The sequence below is a fragment of the Corvus kubaryi genome, unplaced genomic scaffold, assembly GCF_017639235.1.
Source record: "Corvus kubaryi isolate FWS band 111438036 unplaced genomic scaffold, C.kubaryi_AGA036_p1.0 37387, whole genome shotgun sequence".
In the NCBI taxonomy this organism is placed as follows: Eukaryota; Metazoa; Chordata; class Aves; order Passeriformes; family Corvidae; genus Corvus; species Corvus kubaryi.
The window spans coordinates 5,926,615-5,943,534 of NW_024581129.1; the positions used below are offsets into that span (position 1 = coordinate 5,926,615).

The 16,920-nt window shown below is 58.6% G+C and overlaps 2 protein-coding genes across 5 annotated transcripts in view; one reads left to right on the forward strand and one right to left on the reverse strand.

Annotated features, from left to right (window-relative positions):
* The first annotated feature begins 65 nt into the window (after positions 1-65).
* On the forward strand, positions 66-11,208 carry FSCN1 (fascin actin-bundling protein 1). The gene is made up of 5 exons (XM_042037113.1): positions 66-966; positions 7,589-7,745; positions 8,227-8,348; positions 8,606-8,773; positions 8,865-11,208. The coding sequence occupies exons 1-5, from the start codon at positions 144-146 to the stop codon at positions 9,065-9,067; spliced, it is 1,473 nt and encodes a 490-aa protein (XP_041893047.1). The 5' UTR covers positions 66-143; the 3' UTR covers positions 9,068-11,208.
* Positions 11,209-12,610: 1,402 nt separating this feature from the next.
* RNF216 (ring finger protein 216) overlaps positions 12,611-16,920 on the reverse strand; it is a 78,115-nt gene continuing 73,805 nt past the window's right edge. For all 4 annotated transcript variants that reach the window (XM_042037095.1, XM_042037094.1, XM_042037096.1 and 1 more), the window contains 2 exons: positions 16,633-16,702; positions 12,611-16,118 (listed from right to left, as the gene is read on the reverse strand). In XM_042037095.1, coding sequence (XP_041893029.1) covers positions 15,799-16,118; positions 16,633-16,702 — 390 coding nt within the window. In that variant the 3' untranslated portion in view covers positions 12,611-15,798. The remainder of the gene's footprint in view (positions 16,119-16,632; positions 16,703-16,920) is intronic.

Consider the following 16,920-nt stretch of genomic DNA (forward strand, 5'->3'; position numbering starts at 1 on the left):
CGGCCCCGGCGGGCGGGGGGTGCGGGAGGCGGTGCCGCGGCCGCGGCGCTATAAAGGCGGCGGCGGCGGGGCGGGCGCGGCGGCGGCGGTCGGTGTCGTTCGCTCGGTGTCGGTCGCTCGGTGTCGGTCGGCGGCGGGGCAGGATGACGGCCAACGGGACGGCGGAGCCGGTGCAGATCCAGTTCGGGCTGATCAACTGCAGCAACCGGTACCTGACGGCGGAGGCGTTCGGGTTCAAGGTGAACGCCTCGGCCGCCAGCATGAAGAAGAAGCAGATCTGGACGCTGGAGCAGGACGGGGAGGACTCCAGCGCCGTCCTGCTCAAGAGCCACCTGGGCCGGTACCTGGCGGCCGACAAAGACGGGCGGGTGAGCTGCGACAGCGAGGAGCCGGGCCCCGACTGCCGGTTCCTGGTGCTGGCCCACGGCGACGGGCGGTGGTCGCTGCAGTCCGAGCCCCACCGCCGCTTCTTCGGCGGCACCGAGGACCGCCTCTCGTGCTTCGCTCCCGCCGTCTCTGCCGCCGAGAAGTGGAGCGTCCACCTGGCCATGCACCCCCAGGCCAACCTCTACAGCCTGGCCCGCAAGCGCTACGCGCACCTGGGGCCCCGCCGCGACGAGCTGGCCGTGGACCGCGACGTGCCGTGGGGCGTGGACGCGCTCATCACCCTCCTGTTCGTGGACCAGCGGTACAGCCTGCAGAGCTGCGACCACCGCCTGCTCCGCAGCGACGGCCGCCTGGTCCCCGCCGCCGAGCCCGGCACCGCCTTCACGCTGGAATTCCGCTGCGGAAAGGTGGCCTTTCGCGACGGGGAGGGCCGCTACCTGGCCCCCTCGGGGCCCAGCGGCACCCTCAAGGCGGGCAAGAGCGCCAAGGTGGGCAAGGACGAGCTCTTCGCCCTGGAGCAGAGCTGCCCGCAGGTCGTGCTGAGAGCCGGCAACGATAGGAATGTCTCCACCCGGCAAGGTACGAGGGGACGGGGACTGCGGGTGCGGGGAACGGGACACCTCGGCCGCCCGCCCCGGAGTCCAGGGGTGTATCCGCCTCGGGGTGCGCCCCTGCCTCCCTCGGGTATCAGCTTCCATCGGGCATCGCCCGCCCCCAGCAACCCCTTGCATCCCTCCGGCATCACTTCCCCTGCATCTCCTCAGAATCGCCGCCTCGGAGTGGCCCCCCGCAGCACTGTCCCCCCCAACCCCCAACATCTGCTGCCTTCCTGCAGCAGCCACCCCACAGGCTGCCCCCCTGCATTCCTCTGCCATCGCCCCCGTAGCGTCGTCCCCCCCCGCTCAAACCCCTTCTCACACCCCTCCCCTGGAGCCGCCATCTCCCCCGGGCACCCCCTGCACCCCAGCATGGCTGCCCGCGGGCCCTCCCCCAACGCCCCATCACGATCCCCCCGCATCCCTCCCACATCCCTTTCCCTTCCCCCTCCCGCATCCCTTCAGCATCGCCTGCCTGGGGGCCCCCATCCCTCCGGCACCCCCATCCCCGCACCATCGCCTCTGCAGGGCGCCCGGGGGGGGGCAGGGATGGCGAGGGGCCTGCCTTGGGGTGCAGGGATGGACGGGGAGGGGGGCTGGGAGGGGGTGGATGGGGTCTTCCCTCGCCGTGAAGGAGGCAGGGCTGTTTCCCTCGCCTTCCTTCCTGTGGAGCTCATTGTTCGCCCAACAAAGCCTCCACCAACCTCCCCCTTGCCCGAGCACGGCTGAGCCATGTGCCCAGCGGAGCAGGGAGGCTGCGGGTCCCACCGGGGGCTCTGGTTCCCCTAGGGGCTGGAGTTCCCATGGGTCGGGGGCTGGGTGGCAGCGTTACATAAAGGGCTTTGCCAAAACGCCCGTATCCTGCATCCACCCGCACAAAGGGAGCCGTCCCTCCGCACTCGCTGCACCGGCCCCGTCCCCTCCGCTCGCCGGAGGGGCCAGGGTGCCACCCGCCTCGGGGACCCGGTCACATTCAGAGCTCCCCGGGCACGTGGCCGCCCGCTGCCCGCGGGTGCCCACCGAGCATCCCAGCCCCGCACCCAGGGGTCCGTGCTGGAAGATGGGGGGTCCCCGCTCTGCGATGCCGGCGGTGCCCGGTGTGTGCCGTGGGTGCCCCGGGGCTCATCGCCGGCGCGCCAGGTCAGGCCGGCGCACGCCGGGTGTGGGATGGGTACGAGCATGCAGCAAAGCCTGGAGGAACAGCGGGGAATTTTTTTTGTGTGTATGTATTTCAAGGTTGCTGCTTAACCCTGATCCGTGCCCGGGCAGCTCCGTGCAGGGAGCTCCCTGCATTTCTCCTGTCCGAGGGCAAATCCTGCGCTGCAAAGCAGCCCCTTAAAAATCAATAATAAAATCTGCCAAGATGGGCAGTGGGGGTTGTTTTCCCAGGCATGGGGATTTGGGGAAGAGGAGGAGAGGATGGCGGGAGGCTGCCGCAGCGCCGTGGGGGAAGGGCTGCTGCAGCCCTTTGTCACCAGAGATGGGGAAACCAGATGTGGGGGGAGATGTGAGGGACGGAGTGGTGGCGGTGGGGGACCCCGTGGTGGGGGGGTGGCCCATGGAGCGGGTGGGAATGCTGCTGGCCGACCCTCCGCTTTGTCTAATTCGGAAGGGATGGGGGAGCAGGAAGGGGGGGAACAAATCTCCCCAGCAACAGAGGGCTCTGGGCTGTGCCCGGCCCCTTTCCAAGCAAAATACAGCGGGAAGGGCCGCGCTGGGGCTGCACATCCTCACTCGAGTCCGTTTTGGCTGGAGAAGCCGTTTCCACCCGGTTTATCCCTCCTGATGGCAGGGAAAGGCTGGGAGCTGCCGCTTTCTGGGGCTCATCCTCCCTTCTCCCATTGTGAAAGCTCCGTGTCCCAAGGTTGCCAAGAAGGCAGCAGAAACAGCCGTCGGAGGAAGCGGTTCCAGACAGCCCTTTCCCCGGCCGAGCTGATAAGGGCCATGCTGCTGGCAGATGCTCCCATGGTCACTGGGGATGGGGGATGTGGGATGCGGGCAGGGAGTGACTGCAGCTCGACACAGCCTCGTGGGAAAAGGCAGCTTGTTCCTGTGTGGAGTCAAGGAGGGAGCAGGGATGGCAGTGGCTGTCCCCCCTCTGTCCCATGGGAGGAGCAGAGATGGGTCCGTGGGGCTCTTCTGTGGTTCCCTTGGCTGGGATCCAGCTTTGGAACAGAATTGTCCCACCAGTGCCAGGTCAGCTCCTGGCTTGGAGTCTCCTCCCTGTCCCGGGGATGGCCGGTGTCAGCATCCCCTGCACACAGAGGACCACGCCACAAACACCCCTAGGGCAGGAAGGGATAACCCCAGGGGCTGGGGATATGCACCCCTCTTCTGCCTCCAGCCCTTCAGGACAGGATCCCCGGGCTCCCTGAGAGTTCCCATCTCCCCATCGCACCTCAAACGGAGCGGAGCCGGGTGCTGCCAGCAGCGAGCAGCCTCCTCCCCGCTTAATGGCTCCTTTCTAGCCCGGCTGCGGCAACAAAGGGCCCTTTGTGGGCGCGAGGGTCCCGGGGGCAGAGCGCTGGCGTCCTCCCCGCTGGGCCCCTGCCAGCCCCCCGCCCGCCCGAGGTGTGCCCCTGCCCCCCACCCGCATGGGGGAGAGGATGGGCTGGCTCGGGAGTGAGGAATTCCAGGAAACGGGATCTGGGGAGGAGGGCGAGCGAGAGCAGCGGTGAAGGGAGCACGCCTGGACATGCCGCGTTGGCAGCGGGGAGCTCTGCCCTGGGGCCAGGAGCCCTCCCGGCATGGGCTGAGCCGGATTTCCCCCCCCAGTTCATCGTGGTGCCACGGCAAGGCAGGGAGATGCGGCTCCAGGGCAGGGGGCACGCTCGGATGCAGATTTTCTGTGCAGTGGCCTGCTGACACTTGGGGGATACCACAAAGCCACAGGAAATCCACAGGGAAGGAGGGGTGGGTTTTTCAGGAAGTTCATGTTTCACCCCTCCCCGTTACCCCTTTGCAGAGCTGCACCCCCAGCAGAGGAGCTGCTGGTTCCCCGTGCTCCAGGCTGTTGGATTTAGACAAAAACCTGTTTGGATTTCTGCGGGGGTGCAGTGTAAGCCCAGCTGAAGGGCAGGGAGGGGGCAGGAGGAGTCTCTGAGCACGTGTGCGGGTGCAGTGCTGGGTGGAGGTGCCAGAGCCCCGCAGGGAGCCCAGACCCGACCTGTGCTGGCAGTCCCATCCTGAAATCCTGCCCCGCTGCCCTGAGGGCCTGGGGACACTGCAGGGTGCTGCCGGCACTCCCGTGGAGGAATCCAGGCTCGGTTTTTTTGGACATAACCGTGGGGTTTTTGAAAGGAGAGTTGGAAGATGGGAAAGGTACTCCTCTCCATGAAGGTCATCCCACTGGCTTCCCAGGATGGCTCATGGGAGATGTTCTGTGTGATTTGAGTGCACAGGGAAAGTTTTCTACACGCCTTGAATACCCCCACGCTGTGTCTGCAGCCGCCCGTGGTGTGGAGGTCAACACAGCTACAACAAACTCTGCTTCTTTAGAGGGAAGAGCTCAGCTCTGTGGGAAGTACAGGAAGGTGTGTGCCTGCTCTGGGATGGCCATAGGCCTCCTGGTACATCCACAGTCATGGCTGGAGAGCAGCCAAGGCTCCGGCATCAATCCTGCAAACCCACGAGCTTGGAAACCTCGGCAGCCGAGGACTCGGGGAGCCTTTTCCTGCTCTCTGAGGACCTCAAGCCCAGGGACTCGGCGTTAGGAAGCCCTGGGGAGACAACAAGCCTCAGCCTTCCCAACCTCTGCGTTTTCCCCCAGATCCCTGTAGCAAACCCACGTTGCAGACGGAGCTGGAGGACATCCCATGCTGGGAATTTTGGGGAGCGCAGGCGTACCTGCACCCCCCTCCCAAAGAGCCGCCGTGTGCTCGCCCCCCTCCTGCCTCCAGCTGTAATTAGCAGCTTCGTCAAGGTCAGGAAGAGCAGTGCCAGCTCCAGACTGTAAATTTACCAAGAGCATTAATTAATCCATGATTGCAGTGGGAGCGGCCGCGGCTCCCTGCCACAGCCCTGGGCTGCCACAGCAGGGGGGTGGCTGTGGGGACAGCCTGTCCTCCACCGCGGGGACATGGGGACATCTCTGTGGGACCCCGTGCTTCCTGCAGTTTCCCCCATCCCGCCCAGCTCCGAGCCCCCAACTTTCCCGCTCCAGCCCAGTTCCAGCCCTTCGAAGCCTCCTCCTGCCCCAGCCGTAGCCGCATTCCTTTGTGCTGAGTCGGTGTAACCCAACCCCGCGCTGCTTTTGAGGAGGGGGCGGTGGGAGACCCTCCTGCTGCCGGGTCCTTCCAGGCATCGGGGAAGCCAAAGCTCCGTGAAAGGTGAGGCTGGCAGAGAGGTGGAGGAGGCCGGTGAGTGCACTGTGCTCCGTGCTGGGGGTCTCTGGGGAGAGGGAATAGTGTTTGGAGGCTCCTGGCACTCCCTGTCCTGTCTCCAGCCTGGCCAGTCCTGCTCTGTGGCACACAGCATCCCCCTGGGCCCTGCAGGTCAGCGAGTTCTTCCCAGAAAAGTGCAGTGAGCAGAAGCACCACCCCCACTCCTCCCCCACAAACCACAGGGACCCACAGCTCTCGCAGGTTTGGGGGGCCCAGCGGTGCTGCCAGCCTTGAGGGATGGGCTGTGTCCCCCAGGGTCACCTCCCTACAGCCCAACCTCACTGTGAGCCCCTGCAGAGCCCCTCTCTCTCTGTTTTACAGCTCTGGATTGGGGCTGGAGCTGCCTGACGCCAGGATGCAAAATCAAAACCAAATGTTCCCACAACCGCCAGCTCAGCCCCCGGCAGTGCTGGGAGGCGGCGAGTGTGAGAGGGCTCTGGAGCCGAGGACGTGGCCAGTGGGGCTGGGCTGGTGGCCATCGGCACCCATTGGCCCCTGTGCTGCCCAAATACCCTGGGGAGAGAAGCACCAGGGTGGCTGAGTGTCCATCAGGAGAGTAATGGAATCACAGAATGGTTGGGTTGGGAGGGATCACAGGCAGGGACACCTTCCACTAGAATGGATTATTCCAAGCCCCATCCAACCTGACACTGATGAACCCTTCCAGGGATGGGAGCTGCAGAAGGCACTGGAGGGTGCCTGGAGAGGGGGGGGAGGGGGGGGAGGATGCTGTGAGCAGAGTGGCAGCCATAGACCCGTTAGGATGTGGGAGATAAGATTATGGCCAACAAAACGAAGCCTTCAAAGCCTGATCCCTTTGGGAACAAAACCCGATCCTTTTGGGAAAGGTGAGAGATGGATATGCAAAGCAGAGGCTGCTCCTGGGCACTGGGATGGGGCCTGTTTGGAGACACAGATGGGTGATGTGGAGCCCCAGGGAGCTGTGTCTGCAGGACAGCTGTGTGCAGCTGGTGGGATGTCCTGGTGGCTTCCCAGAGCAGTGGGGCCACCAAAACTGCAGTACCTGAAGCCCTTCCAGTGACTGTGTACAGCACTGAAATCCCAGCAGCCGAGAAACTGGATGCATTGTGGAGGTGTGAGGGGCTGAACACATGGCCAGCCCCCACCTCCTTCAGCTGCTCCTCATCAGACTTGTGCTCCAGAGCCTTCCCCAGCTCCGCTTCCCTCCTCTGGACATGCTCCAGCACCTCCATGTCTTTACTTTAGTGAGGGGACCAGAACTAGACACAATGTGGACTTGAACCCTTTGCACTCGTGCAGCAGGGAAGGATGCAGGTGTGTTTGGCTCTGGAAAATTCATCCAGTTCCTCTGAACTCCCATTTCACTAAGCTCAGCAGTGGGGCTGAGCTCTGCTCTCCAGCTCCCTCCCCAAAACCCAGAGCTCCACCATTGGCTTTGGCTACAGCTTGTGGCTCGCATCCCCAAAGTGTTTTTAGGCTGAAATCCACCAGGCTGGAGAGCTCTGGAGCAGTTTTGGCCCCGCTAGCCCTGACTAAGCAGGTTTGCTCGGGCTCAGTGCCTGAGGTGGATGCACACATGGCTGGTGGTGGCCCAGGGCTGTGGCCAGTGGCCCCAGGACCAGCTGCATCCACCTCTGCCAGGGAAATGCTGTCTCTGGTCCCTTGGGCACAGGGATGGGCCATCCTGGCTGGCAGAGCTGGGGGACAGGCTGGTGCTGATGATTTTGGGGTGTCAGGGAAAGGCTTGGCTGCCCTAGGGCTTTCCTAAGCCTCCTGTCCCTGCACACCTCACTGCCCCAGCAAGACGTGACAATTGTGGATGAAAAACGGTGCCACGGTCCTTAAACACGCCATGAGCTGGGATTCATGGGTGCTGCAGCGGCCTCTGCTAATGGGTTGAGTAACCTGGCTGTCACCTTTGGGAAAAACTGTAGCCCTTTTCCTTATAAAACATCTACATTGGTCTTTGCTTCATTGTAATGGAGCTGCTGAGTCAGGAGTGGAAGCTCACGGCTGCCCAGCCCTTGTTTAGGGCCTTAACACCCAATATCCAAATGAAAACTTGGATTTGAACTCCAAATGCCAGAGGGGAGATCTGTGTGAGGGATTTGGGAGCCACCAAAGCTCACCCAGGAAGCAGGAGCCCCTCTCATTTGGGTTTCCTGGGCTGCCCTGCACCTGGACCTGCTGGAGGTGGGTTGTCGTCCCAGCCCCCCATCTCCATCTGTCTCTGCTCTGTAGGGATGGACCTTTCAGCCAACCAGGACGAGGAGGGTGACCAGGAGACCTACCAGCTGGAGATCAACAAGGACACCAAGAAATGCGCCTTCCGGACCTACACCGGGAAGTACTGGACCCTCACCTCCAACGGGGGCATCCAGTCCACCGCCTCCACAAAGTGAGTCTCCTGTCCCCGGCAGCTCAGGGCAGTGCCTGGGCTTCAGAGAACCCTCTGCATCTCCCAGGGGAATTCAAGGGGGATTTTCCAGCGTGGGTGCTCACACCAAATGCTTCCCAGCAGAGGCAGTGCATTCCTGGGAAAGCCAGGGATGTGTCGGGGCTTGCCGCCCACGATGCTCTGGAAGTCCCTGGGGCCACATAATCCTTCCCGGCTGGCTGGGGCTGTCGAAATGCTTTGCCCTGCAGTGCAACTCTGAGAGCCAGGCGGAAACCCCAGAAGTGCCTTTGGCTGCCTTGCCTGGCTCCTGCCTGTGGGGCGAGGGCTTCCCAGCAGGATGGCCACCACAACACGAGTCATCCTGCAAAAACAGATCGAATCGGGCTCTCCCGATCCAGCCGTGACCTTCCCAAGCCAGCAGGGTGGCAGTGGCAGGGTCCCTCTCTGTCACACCCCACTGACTGCCCTCTCTGCCCCACAGGAACGCGAGTTGCTACTTTGACATCGAGTGGTGCGACAAACGCATCACCCTGAAAGCTGCCAACGGCAAGTACGTGACAGCAAAGAAGAACGGGCAGCTGGCAGCCTCCATGGAGACAGCGGGTAAGGAACCCTTGGGCACGCCACACCAGGACAGCAGGGGATGAAAAAAGCCTTCCCAGAGCCAGGCTCTTCTTCCAAGTGGTGTTCAGGCAATAAGTTCTCTTAGTGACTGATGTGCTGTGAGATGAGGGGACAGATGGGGTGGATGAGAAATGGGTGGGGGGCACAGCCCCTGCTCCTCACTGCTGCCTGCCAGCTTTGGGGTCTGGCTCTGTGCCCCCCCGGCTGCTCTCACAGCCCCTGTCCCCTCGGCGCAGGCGAGACGGAGCATTTCGTGATGAAGCTGATCAACAGACCCATCATTGTCCTGCGCGGCGAGCACGGCTTCATCGGCTGCCGCAAGGTCACCGGCACCCTGGACTCCAACCGCTCCTCCTACGATGTCTTCCAGCTGGAGTTCAACGATGGGGCCTACAACATCAAGGGTGAGTGCCCGGGGTGGCTGCAGGCTGGAGGGTGGTGGCCTTTGGGGTCCCCATGCTGGCTCACGAGGCCACCGTGTCCCCTCTCCTGCAGATACCACTGGGAAGTACTGGATGGTGGGGAATGAGTCATCCGTCACCAGCAGCAGCGACACCCCTGTGGACTTCTTTTTTGAGTTCTGCGACTATAACAAAGTGGCCATCAAAATCAATGGCAAATACCTGAAGGGCGACCACGCTGGGGTGCTCAAGGCATCGGCCGACACCATCGACGCCTCCACCCTCTGGGAATATTAATGCACTTTAGGGTACCTCCCATTGCCAACTTCTCTTTCCCTTCCTGTCCTCTTTTCCTTTGGGTTCTGTTTCTCCTCTCTGTAACAGGATTTTCAGACTGGCTTGCCCTTCCCTCCTGCCATAGAGTTGGTGCGTTAAGTGGGAGGTGGGTGTCCATAAATCCCTGTAAGAACTGGAAAAGTGGTGGGGCTGCCTGCCTATAGCTTTGTAGAGGGGTCTGTCTCTATCCCCCCCATCCCTGCCTCCCTCCAGGTTTGCTGGGCTTGGAAACCTCTGTATTCCCCTCCTGGCCCCAGGCATCACCTTAGGTAGTTTACTTGCCTCTCCTCAATTTAAAAAAGGGAATAAGATCACCTCTGTGCTCGCTTCTGCCATATCAGCACTGGCACTGCCTCAGACTGTGCTGCCAGTGGCCCCCGGAGCATCCGTCCTGTCCTGCCCTGCTCCGACCAGGGGTGGAGTGATGCTGCTGGGCTCAGCTGGCTCCTCCTGGCCTGCCCCAGCAGCTTCTCTCCCCTCCTGGACTGTGGGGCAGGTTCATCCCCAGCTGAGCTGTAAGAGGTGACCTTGCATATCACAGCATCCCTGGGGATGGGACTGGTGTGTGCCAGCACATCCCTGTGGAAGGGCCAGCAAGCTGCCCCTCCCCCAAACTCCTGGAAATGATTCTTTAGGGTGATCCTGTCTGGAAAGCCTCAGCCTTTCATCTCATGGAGCCCCATGCTCCTCCTGTCCCTCCACCCCTCCTTGTGCTTCTGGCTCTGGAGGAACATCCCAGACCCTGATGGTGGGTCCAGCCTGCCCCGAGGCTGGTCCTGCTGCTGTGCCTGGAGGGGAGGGTGCGGGGGGACACAGAGCCAGCCCGTGCCAGGGTGGGGGCTTCATCCAGCCCATCTCCGGTGGGCTTCGGTCCCGGCAGGAGCCGGGCTGGCCGACGTGACTTCCCCGGGGCAGTGGCTGGAAGCATAAACTGCAGATTTTGGTTTACAGAATAGAAAAGTTCCTTAGCAAACTTTGCACAGTGATATTTGCTGAGTACCTTTGTTGTTGTTTTTCTCTCGTAAAATACTGGAACAGTGAAGTGAATCACTGAACACCTAATGCTGAATTAGGAAGCGCCCACTCCCGCGGGCACCCTGAGGGGGCAGCTCCCAGTCCCACCATCCCCAGGGCACCTGGGCTGGGCTCTCATGAATAGCAACCCTACTGGAAAAGGAAAAAAGAAAAAAAAGACCAAAACAGTATTTTTGTTAGTCTCTATTTATATATGCTCTCCATGGCACTGTGTGACCAGCTGTTGTCTGTACTAGGTCTGCATTAGAGTTTAACGCTGTCTGTAACGGGTGATGCTGTGTGTTCCTTAGGGTGTTGAAAGGCACTTTATCCTTTGGGGCCTTCCCAGGGCCGGTATCTGCTCCCTACAAACATACCAAGGAGCCTTTTCCCGCGTGGGCCCCCTCTGGAGAGGGGTAGTGCTGGTCCCACCCCACGCCAAGGGTGCTCTCGGCATCACTGCCGTGCCAAACCGGGGCCGGTCCCTACTGCCGGAGGCCAGGCAGGGGCTCATCAGCCTTAAAGCCATGAGGAGGGACTCCCCTCCACAGGAGCTTGGTGCTAAATTCAGCTGGGAGAGCGAGTGGCTGTCCCCAGGCAGGGGGACAACTCCAGGCGGGGGTCCCTCACGGGCGCAGGGGAACCCGGCTGGGACTCTACCTCGGCTCTGCGCTCACATCCAGGGGTGCCCGTGCCCCCCGGCACCATGTGTCCCCCTGGGGACCAGGCTGCCCCTCGAAGGACCGAGTGTCTTGAAGCCCTGTGTGACCCTGTGACTTGACACACTCTCACTGGCCTTCACCCCCTCCCCGTGTCACCGCCTCCCCATCCCTGTCACGGTCCGAACCACGTAATTCCCGCTCTGGCTTCTCCCATGTGACACTAGGTCAACATCTCTCCTGTTTCCTCTTACCGGGTGTCGTGACTCTCTGAAAACATCTCACTCTGAAAATTTAAGTTTTGGGTTTGTTCAGTTTTTTTTTATTATTATTATTTTTTTGTAAGTGCCATTTGTATAACTTAAAAAAAAAATAGCTTCAAATGGAGAAAGATGACTTAAAAAAATAAAACCTGCATTCGGATTCAAACTGGCGTGTGGTCTGTTGGGGCTGCAATGGCCTTTTAATGAGGGAAGAGCCTGAGCGTGCAGAGTTGGGGTCGTGGAGCGTTTATCTGACAAAAGTTGAGCTGGTTCTGGAGGGTTGAGGAGCTGAGTGGGGAAGGGAATGGTGACCAAGATGCTCCAAAGAAGTGTAAAGGCAAAGGCACCTGGAGGCTGGGTCACTTCTGGAGATGCTCAGAGCAGCCTGAAGCCACCGAGCCCATGGGCACCTGGGGATGGGTGACCCATGGATGGGGCAGGACCACCTCAGCTGCAAACCAGCTGTGCCCCCACAGAGCTTTTTCTCTTGATTCAGGCATTTCATCTCCATAGGATGACCCAGGTGGGAGGGAAGAGCACTGGGATGGGAGGTCTGGGTGTATGGTTGGGTGGGGGTCAGCAATCAGCCTGCTTTACTTGGGGATGTGCAAAAGGGAAAGATAAAGGACTAAAGTGGGGAGCGCAGCCCAACCCACGTCCTGCCAAAGGAGCCAGGATGTGCCCCCAGCCCTCTCAACAGCTGAAAGCAGCCCTGAAACTCAACCAACAGCACCTCCAGCAGCTGCACCGAGAGCAGCCAGAGCTTCCCTGCCTGTCACCACCACAACCTGGCTGGGTACCGACAGGCTCCTGCCTGCCTTGAAAAATGTAAAGCTGTTTGGAAAAAGCAAAATCTGGGAAAGGGGGGGCGCTCCCCCCAAGCACACATCCCAGGGGGACTGGGGGACAGCATTGCCTAGAGGGACCTTCACCATCAGATGGGGGGGGTTGAGCCCTGCAAGGGTCAAAGGAAGGAAGGAAGGATGCTCAAGTCCTGACTATAAACAGGGAGAAGTCGGGGCAGTGCAGGAAATGCTGAGCAGCTCCGATGGCCACGCTTGGCCTTGCTGTGACATCTGTGTGTGCATGAGCAAACCTGGCTGTGACACCAGACTGTGACACCCAGCCAGGGGAGCAGGCAGCTCTGCCAGCGGGTGCCCACCCAGGGAAGGGGCTCTGGAGCTGCAGAAGGACTCTCACCCTTCCCCCTCTCCCCCAGCTGCCAACACACATTTCCTTTTCTCCCCTCAAGGCTGGATTCTGCATTTACCATCATTCACCACCACTCCAGCACGAGAGGAAATCCCCTCAGCCTTCCCCCCCATCCTAGTTCCCATTTAAAGGAGCAACTGGAAACCATTTTCTATCCCATCCAGTTTTTCCTCAGGAGCACAAGGAACAGATTAAGCTGTTCCAGGAGGGTCAAATGGGTTTTTGCCTTACGACCTGGGGAGTTTTCACCGGCACAGGCTGGGATCTGGCCCCACTCCCTGGCATTTTCCCAGCACCAGGCTGGCACAGGCAGGGGATGGGAAGACAAGGTCTTGGCTGTAAGGAAAGCACACAGGTGAAAGCCAGAGTGCACAAATTTATTTACAAAAATTCAAATTACAATATAATACAGGAACTTTTTACACACAGAATATTAGAACTGTTTACTACCAGAATGTAAAGAAAAATATTTTTTGGTTTTTTTTCTCCTTTTTTTTTTTTTAATAAACCACCTATTTATTTTCAGCTATTGTTATACAAAGTTGCAGAACATGCACATCTTTACAGGTCTTTTTTTTTAATACAACGTTTTGCTAAGTGCAAATACTAAGTTTCTCTCTCCACCTTTAAGGCAAGTAAATGGGACACTGCAATTAGCTGTAAGAAGTACCTGTTATGGGATCAGCCTGGGCACAGCAACCTCCTCGTTGCCTTCAAAACCTTTTAACAAGCAGTTCCAAAGACTGGACAGGAGGGAAAATGGGATGCAGGAGTTAAGAGACCAGGTCAAGGCTGGATTGGGTGGCTTGGTAAGTTTTGGGCTTTTTTTTTTTTAATAAATGAACACAGATTCAGAAACAATTTGAGATCTCCTGGGTTAGAGGGGAGAAGCAGCCATGTGCTTGGGCTGCAAATTTTTGGTGCAGTGGGTGTTTCCTTGGGGAGAGGAGCAGTGCTGGGAGTGCTGGGCAGGGTGCACCTGCACATCACAGACCAAGCACTGATTTATCTCCTCTTGGACACAAATAAGCCCTTGGCTTTGGTGGGGGACACAGGGAATCCTCTCTTCCCTCTATATCCTCCAGGCTCCTCCAGGGCCACAACAGCTGTGCCAGGGCAGCAGTGACCCCGACGGATCATGGTCACCAACCTCCCCTTGCCCCCTCTGCTGACACTTCTCCAGCCCCTCGCTCCACGTCCGCACTTCCCTCCACCAAGGCTCAGTTCTCCACGCCCACACATCCCTGGACATGCACAAAAAGATAGGACTGGACCACCATTTTTTGCTGGATGACCATCCTATTTCCTTCATAGTTTGGGCCACTGGTTCAGCAGCTGAGCTGTGCCCCGGCTGCTGCCCCCCCTCCACTGCCTGATCCTTCCTGCACTCACCGGGAAGGGCAAATACATGCCTTGGAGAGTCTGGAGGGCTCATCCAAACCAGCCCTTGAGCCCAGAAAATCTCACCTATTAAACAAACAGGATTCCATTTCCATAAGGGAAGCCACCACTGCTTCTTCTGACCTGGGTCTGTTTACTCAGCAGCTGTAACAAAGCCCTCCCTCCCCAAACCCTATGGGATTCCTGCTCCTGGCTGCAGGAATCGGGCGCTGCAAGGCAGGATTTAAACCTGGTCAAAGCCCAGCTGAGCAGCAAGTAATAAAGCTCCTGCAGCCCCCAGACTGCTGCCAGGAATAAACTAATTCAAAATAGAAAATTCCAGCAGCAAGGGAATAGCAGATGGTTATTAATGCTAGAGAGGCCACGGCACAGAGGAGCCAGAGGAGCCAGAGTGCTCCACAGGGAACCTTCGACCCACAGGCAACAGGAAGAACACTCAGCTCCAAAAGGCATGGAAGTCCTCCTGTCTGGGAGACCTTCCTGGGGAGAACAGTCCCCAAATGCTGTCCCAGGCCCCTGTCCAGGAGCATCCCACCGATACCCTGTGTCCAGCGCTCCCTGCACACCCGAGGGGATCCGGGGTCCTGGAATGCTGCACGTGGGGCTTTGGCAGAAGCTGTGAGGTGGAGACAGGGAATTTTACCTGAAAAGAAAACAAATAAACCCACAAAACACCTGGATGCTGAAATACAGGGGGGAATAACAGGAGGGGGAAATGCACTCAGAGAGTTCCCAGCAGGACAGAACAGGATGAAGGCCAGAACAAAACATTTGGAGAACAACAACACAACTGGGCTGCTAAAAGCTAGCCCAACATTCCTGGGAAGAGGGGTTTTTTCCACTCCAACCATTTTCTTTTCTAGACAGGGCCTGTACCAGACAGCACAGCCCAAGGGCTGTGGAGAAAGGGCTTTGTGCCACCCTCCTCCCACAGCCCAGCACTGCACTCCCCACTTCTCACACGGAAGTTTTGCTTTTTCCCTCACTTCCTCAGCCCAGCAATACTCAAGTTTAACTTTTAACATGCTTTTCCAAAGCCAATTATGCTGACATACACATTTTCATGAGTTATTTGGTGCTGTGGAAGCAGCCGGCTTCCTGCAGCATGAGGCTACAGCTGCCCATTGGGTTGTGGGGGGTTTGGGTATGGGGGCTCCCAACTTGCTGCAGCTATGGGGAACATTCCCAATTTTCCTACCACAGGACACATCACTGCCTACATGTCTATCTGGCTGTTTCCCAGGCAGTTTTTGCAATAAAGCGCACAGCTTTGGCTCCAGGTGGTTCCAGCAGCTGTCTGAGCACTGCCAGAAGCTGGGGGAGGTTTGAAACACCAGATGAGAACGGCAAAGCAAAGGCCACATTTCAGAAGCTGAGGGGCACACACCTCTGGGGGGAAAAACGGAGCACTTCAAAGGGGGTGAGTTCAGTCCAGCCAAAGATTTGGATGCCCAAATCTCCTGCTACTTCCTAACACCCCCAGCCAGAACAGGGCTCTGGGCTTCCTACCAAGATCTTGGCAATGGGACAGCTGCTGCAGCCCCTCACTCTGCTTGGAGAGTGAGGAATACTAAAAATGCTACATTGACTTGCTTTTGAACAGTTAATTTCTGCTGGGAGGTGGCAGCAGGATACAGGGATGCTGGAGAACACAGGAACCCCGGCCCTGTGCCTCTCCACAGACAGGAGGGCTGGGGCAGCTGCCTTATGTTAACCTCGCTCCTGAAGGTCTTACTCGGATGCCAAGTGTCTCCTCCCTTCCCCCAAGACTCACTTTGCTGCTCTGGCCAGCAGGAAGGCAGGATTTTTGGAAATTCCCCAAGGAACAGCTGTATCCCTGTGATCCACAAAGTCTCACTTTTCCTCCCAACAGCTGCCTGAACAGGCTTTATCAAAACAAGCAGCTGGATGCCCAGCACAGGGGGGAATTCCACCCCTGAGAAATGTAGCACCAAACCCTGTTGCAGCACAGGTTGAAATGTTGGATCACAAAGGTTTGGAGAAGCCCTAGAGAGGGTGCAGTGCAGGGACACGGAGTCCCCTGGCTGCTGGCTAAACCCCAGAGGGGCTGGAGTGGGGAAGGGGTGACGTTACGGGGTGGCTTTGCCCTGCAGTGCCTCTGCCAAGTGCTGCTGGGGGCAGGTCAGAACCGGTGCCGGGGCTGAGGGCCAAAGTGCATAGGCAGGTTGTGCTCCAGCTGCACGTTGATCTGGGGAAAGTCAAAGTTCACCCTCATGTTGGGCAGGGGGGGCACGTAGGGAGCAGGGATGGGGCCGATGTTGAGGGGGATGTTGTTGTACATGGGGCGCACGGGAGGGAGAGGGAACGGGGGGTGCACGAAGGGGTACGGGGGCATCCGGGGCTGGTGGAAGTTCTGAGGAACCGGTCTGGGGATGACTTCAATTCTCTGGATTTTCTCCACGGGCTTTTCCACGGGAGGGCCAATGCGCTTGAAGCTGTTCTCTGCACAGGGAGGAGAGCAAAGAACAGTCACCCCACAAACCAAACTCCCCGAGCTCAGTCCATGGTGTGACATTTGCCATCGGCATCCCCCATTCCCAGCACATTCCACAGCATCACTGCTGGCCCTTCCCTTGCTCCAGGAGCCACAGAACGCAGCGTGAGCTCTCCAGGCTGGCTCCTTTCACCAACACCATCCCACAAAGGGGAATATTTCCTTCAGTGGGATGTCAGGCAGCCCCTGTGCTCCCCAAGACACAGCTCAGAGGTTTTGTTGTCCCTCAGCCACTTTGCCAAGCAGAGAAGAGATATCCACAACACCAGTGCCACATAAGAGCTGGACACAAATCTTGTGCCTGCTCACAATCCCAGCAGAAGTCTGTAGGCAACAGCACTTTAAAAACAGACCAGTTCCCAGGAGGAACAGAATCCAGTGAAGGTCCAGAGACCCATCAGTAGCTGGGAACCCTGTGCTGTCCCATCATCCATCCTCAGTCTGATCCTGACTGTGACTTACCCCCATTCTTCTTCCTTTGCTCCTCTTCAGCCTCCTTCTGAATCTCATGGATTATCTTCTCATCATCTTCCTAGAAATCAAGGAATACACCAAGAATCAGTGGGATAATTCCTGCTGCAGCAGCTTTCTGTTCTCTCAATGCTGCTTTTCTTTTCAGCACGTTTTCACGGGGAAAACCAAAAAAGATTAATTTGGCTGAATCATCTTCGTTTGGGGCTGGCCTAGATTTACCCAAAAGCAAAGCTGTGATGAGGGAACTGCAGCAGCACAAATAATCTGCACTCTATG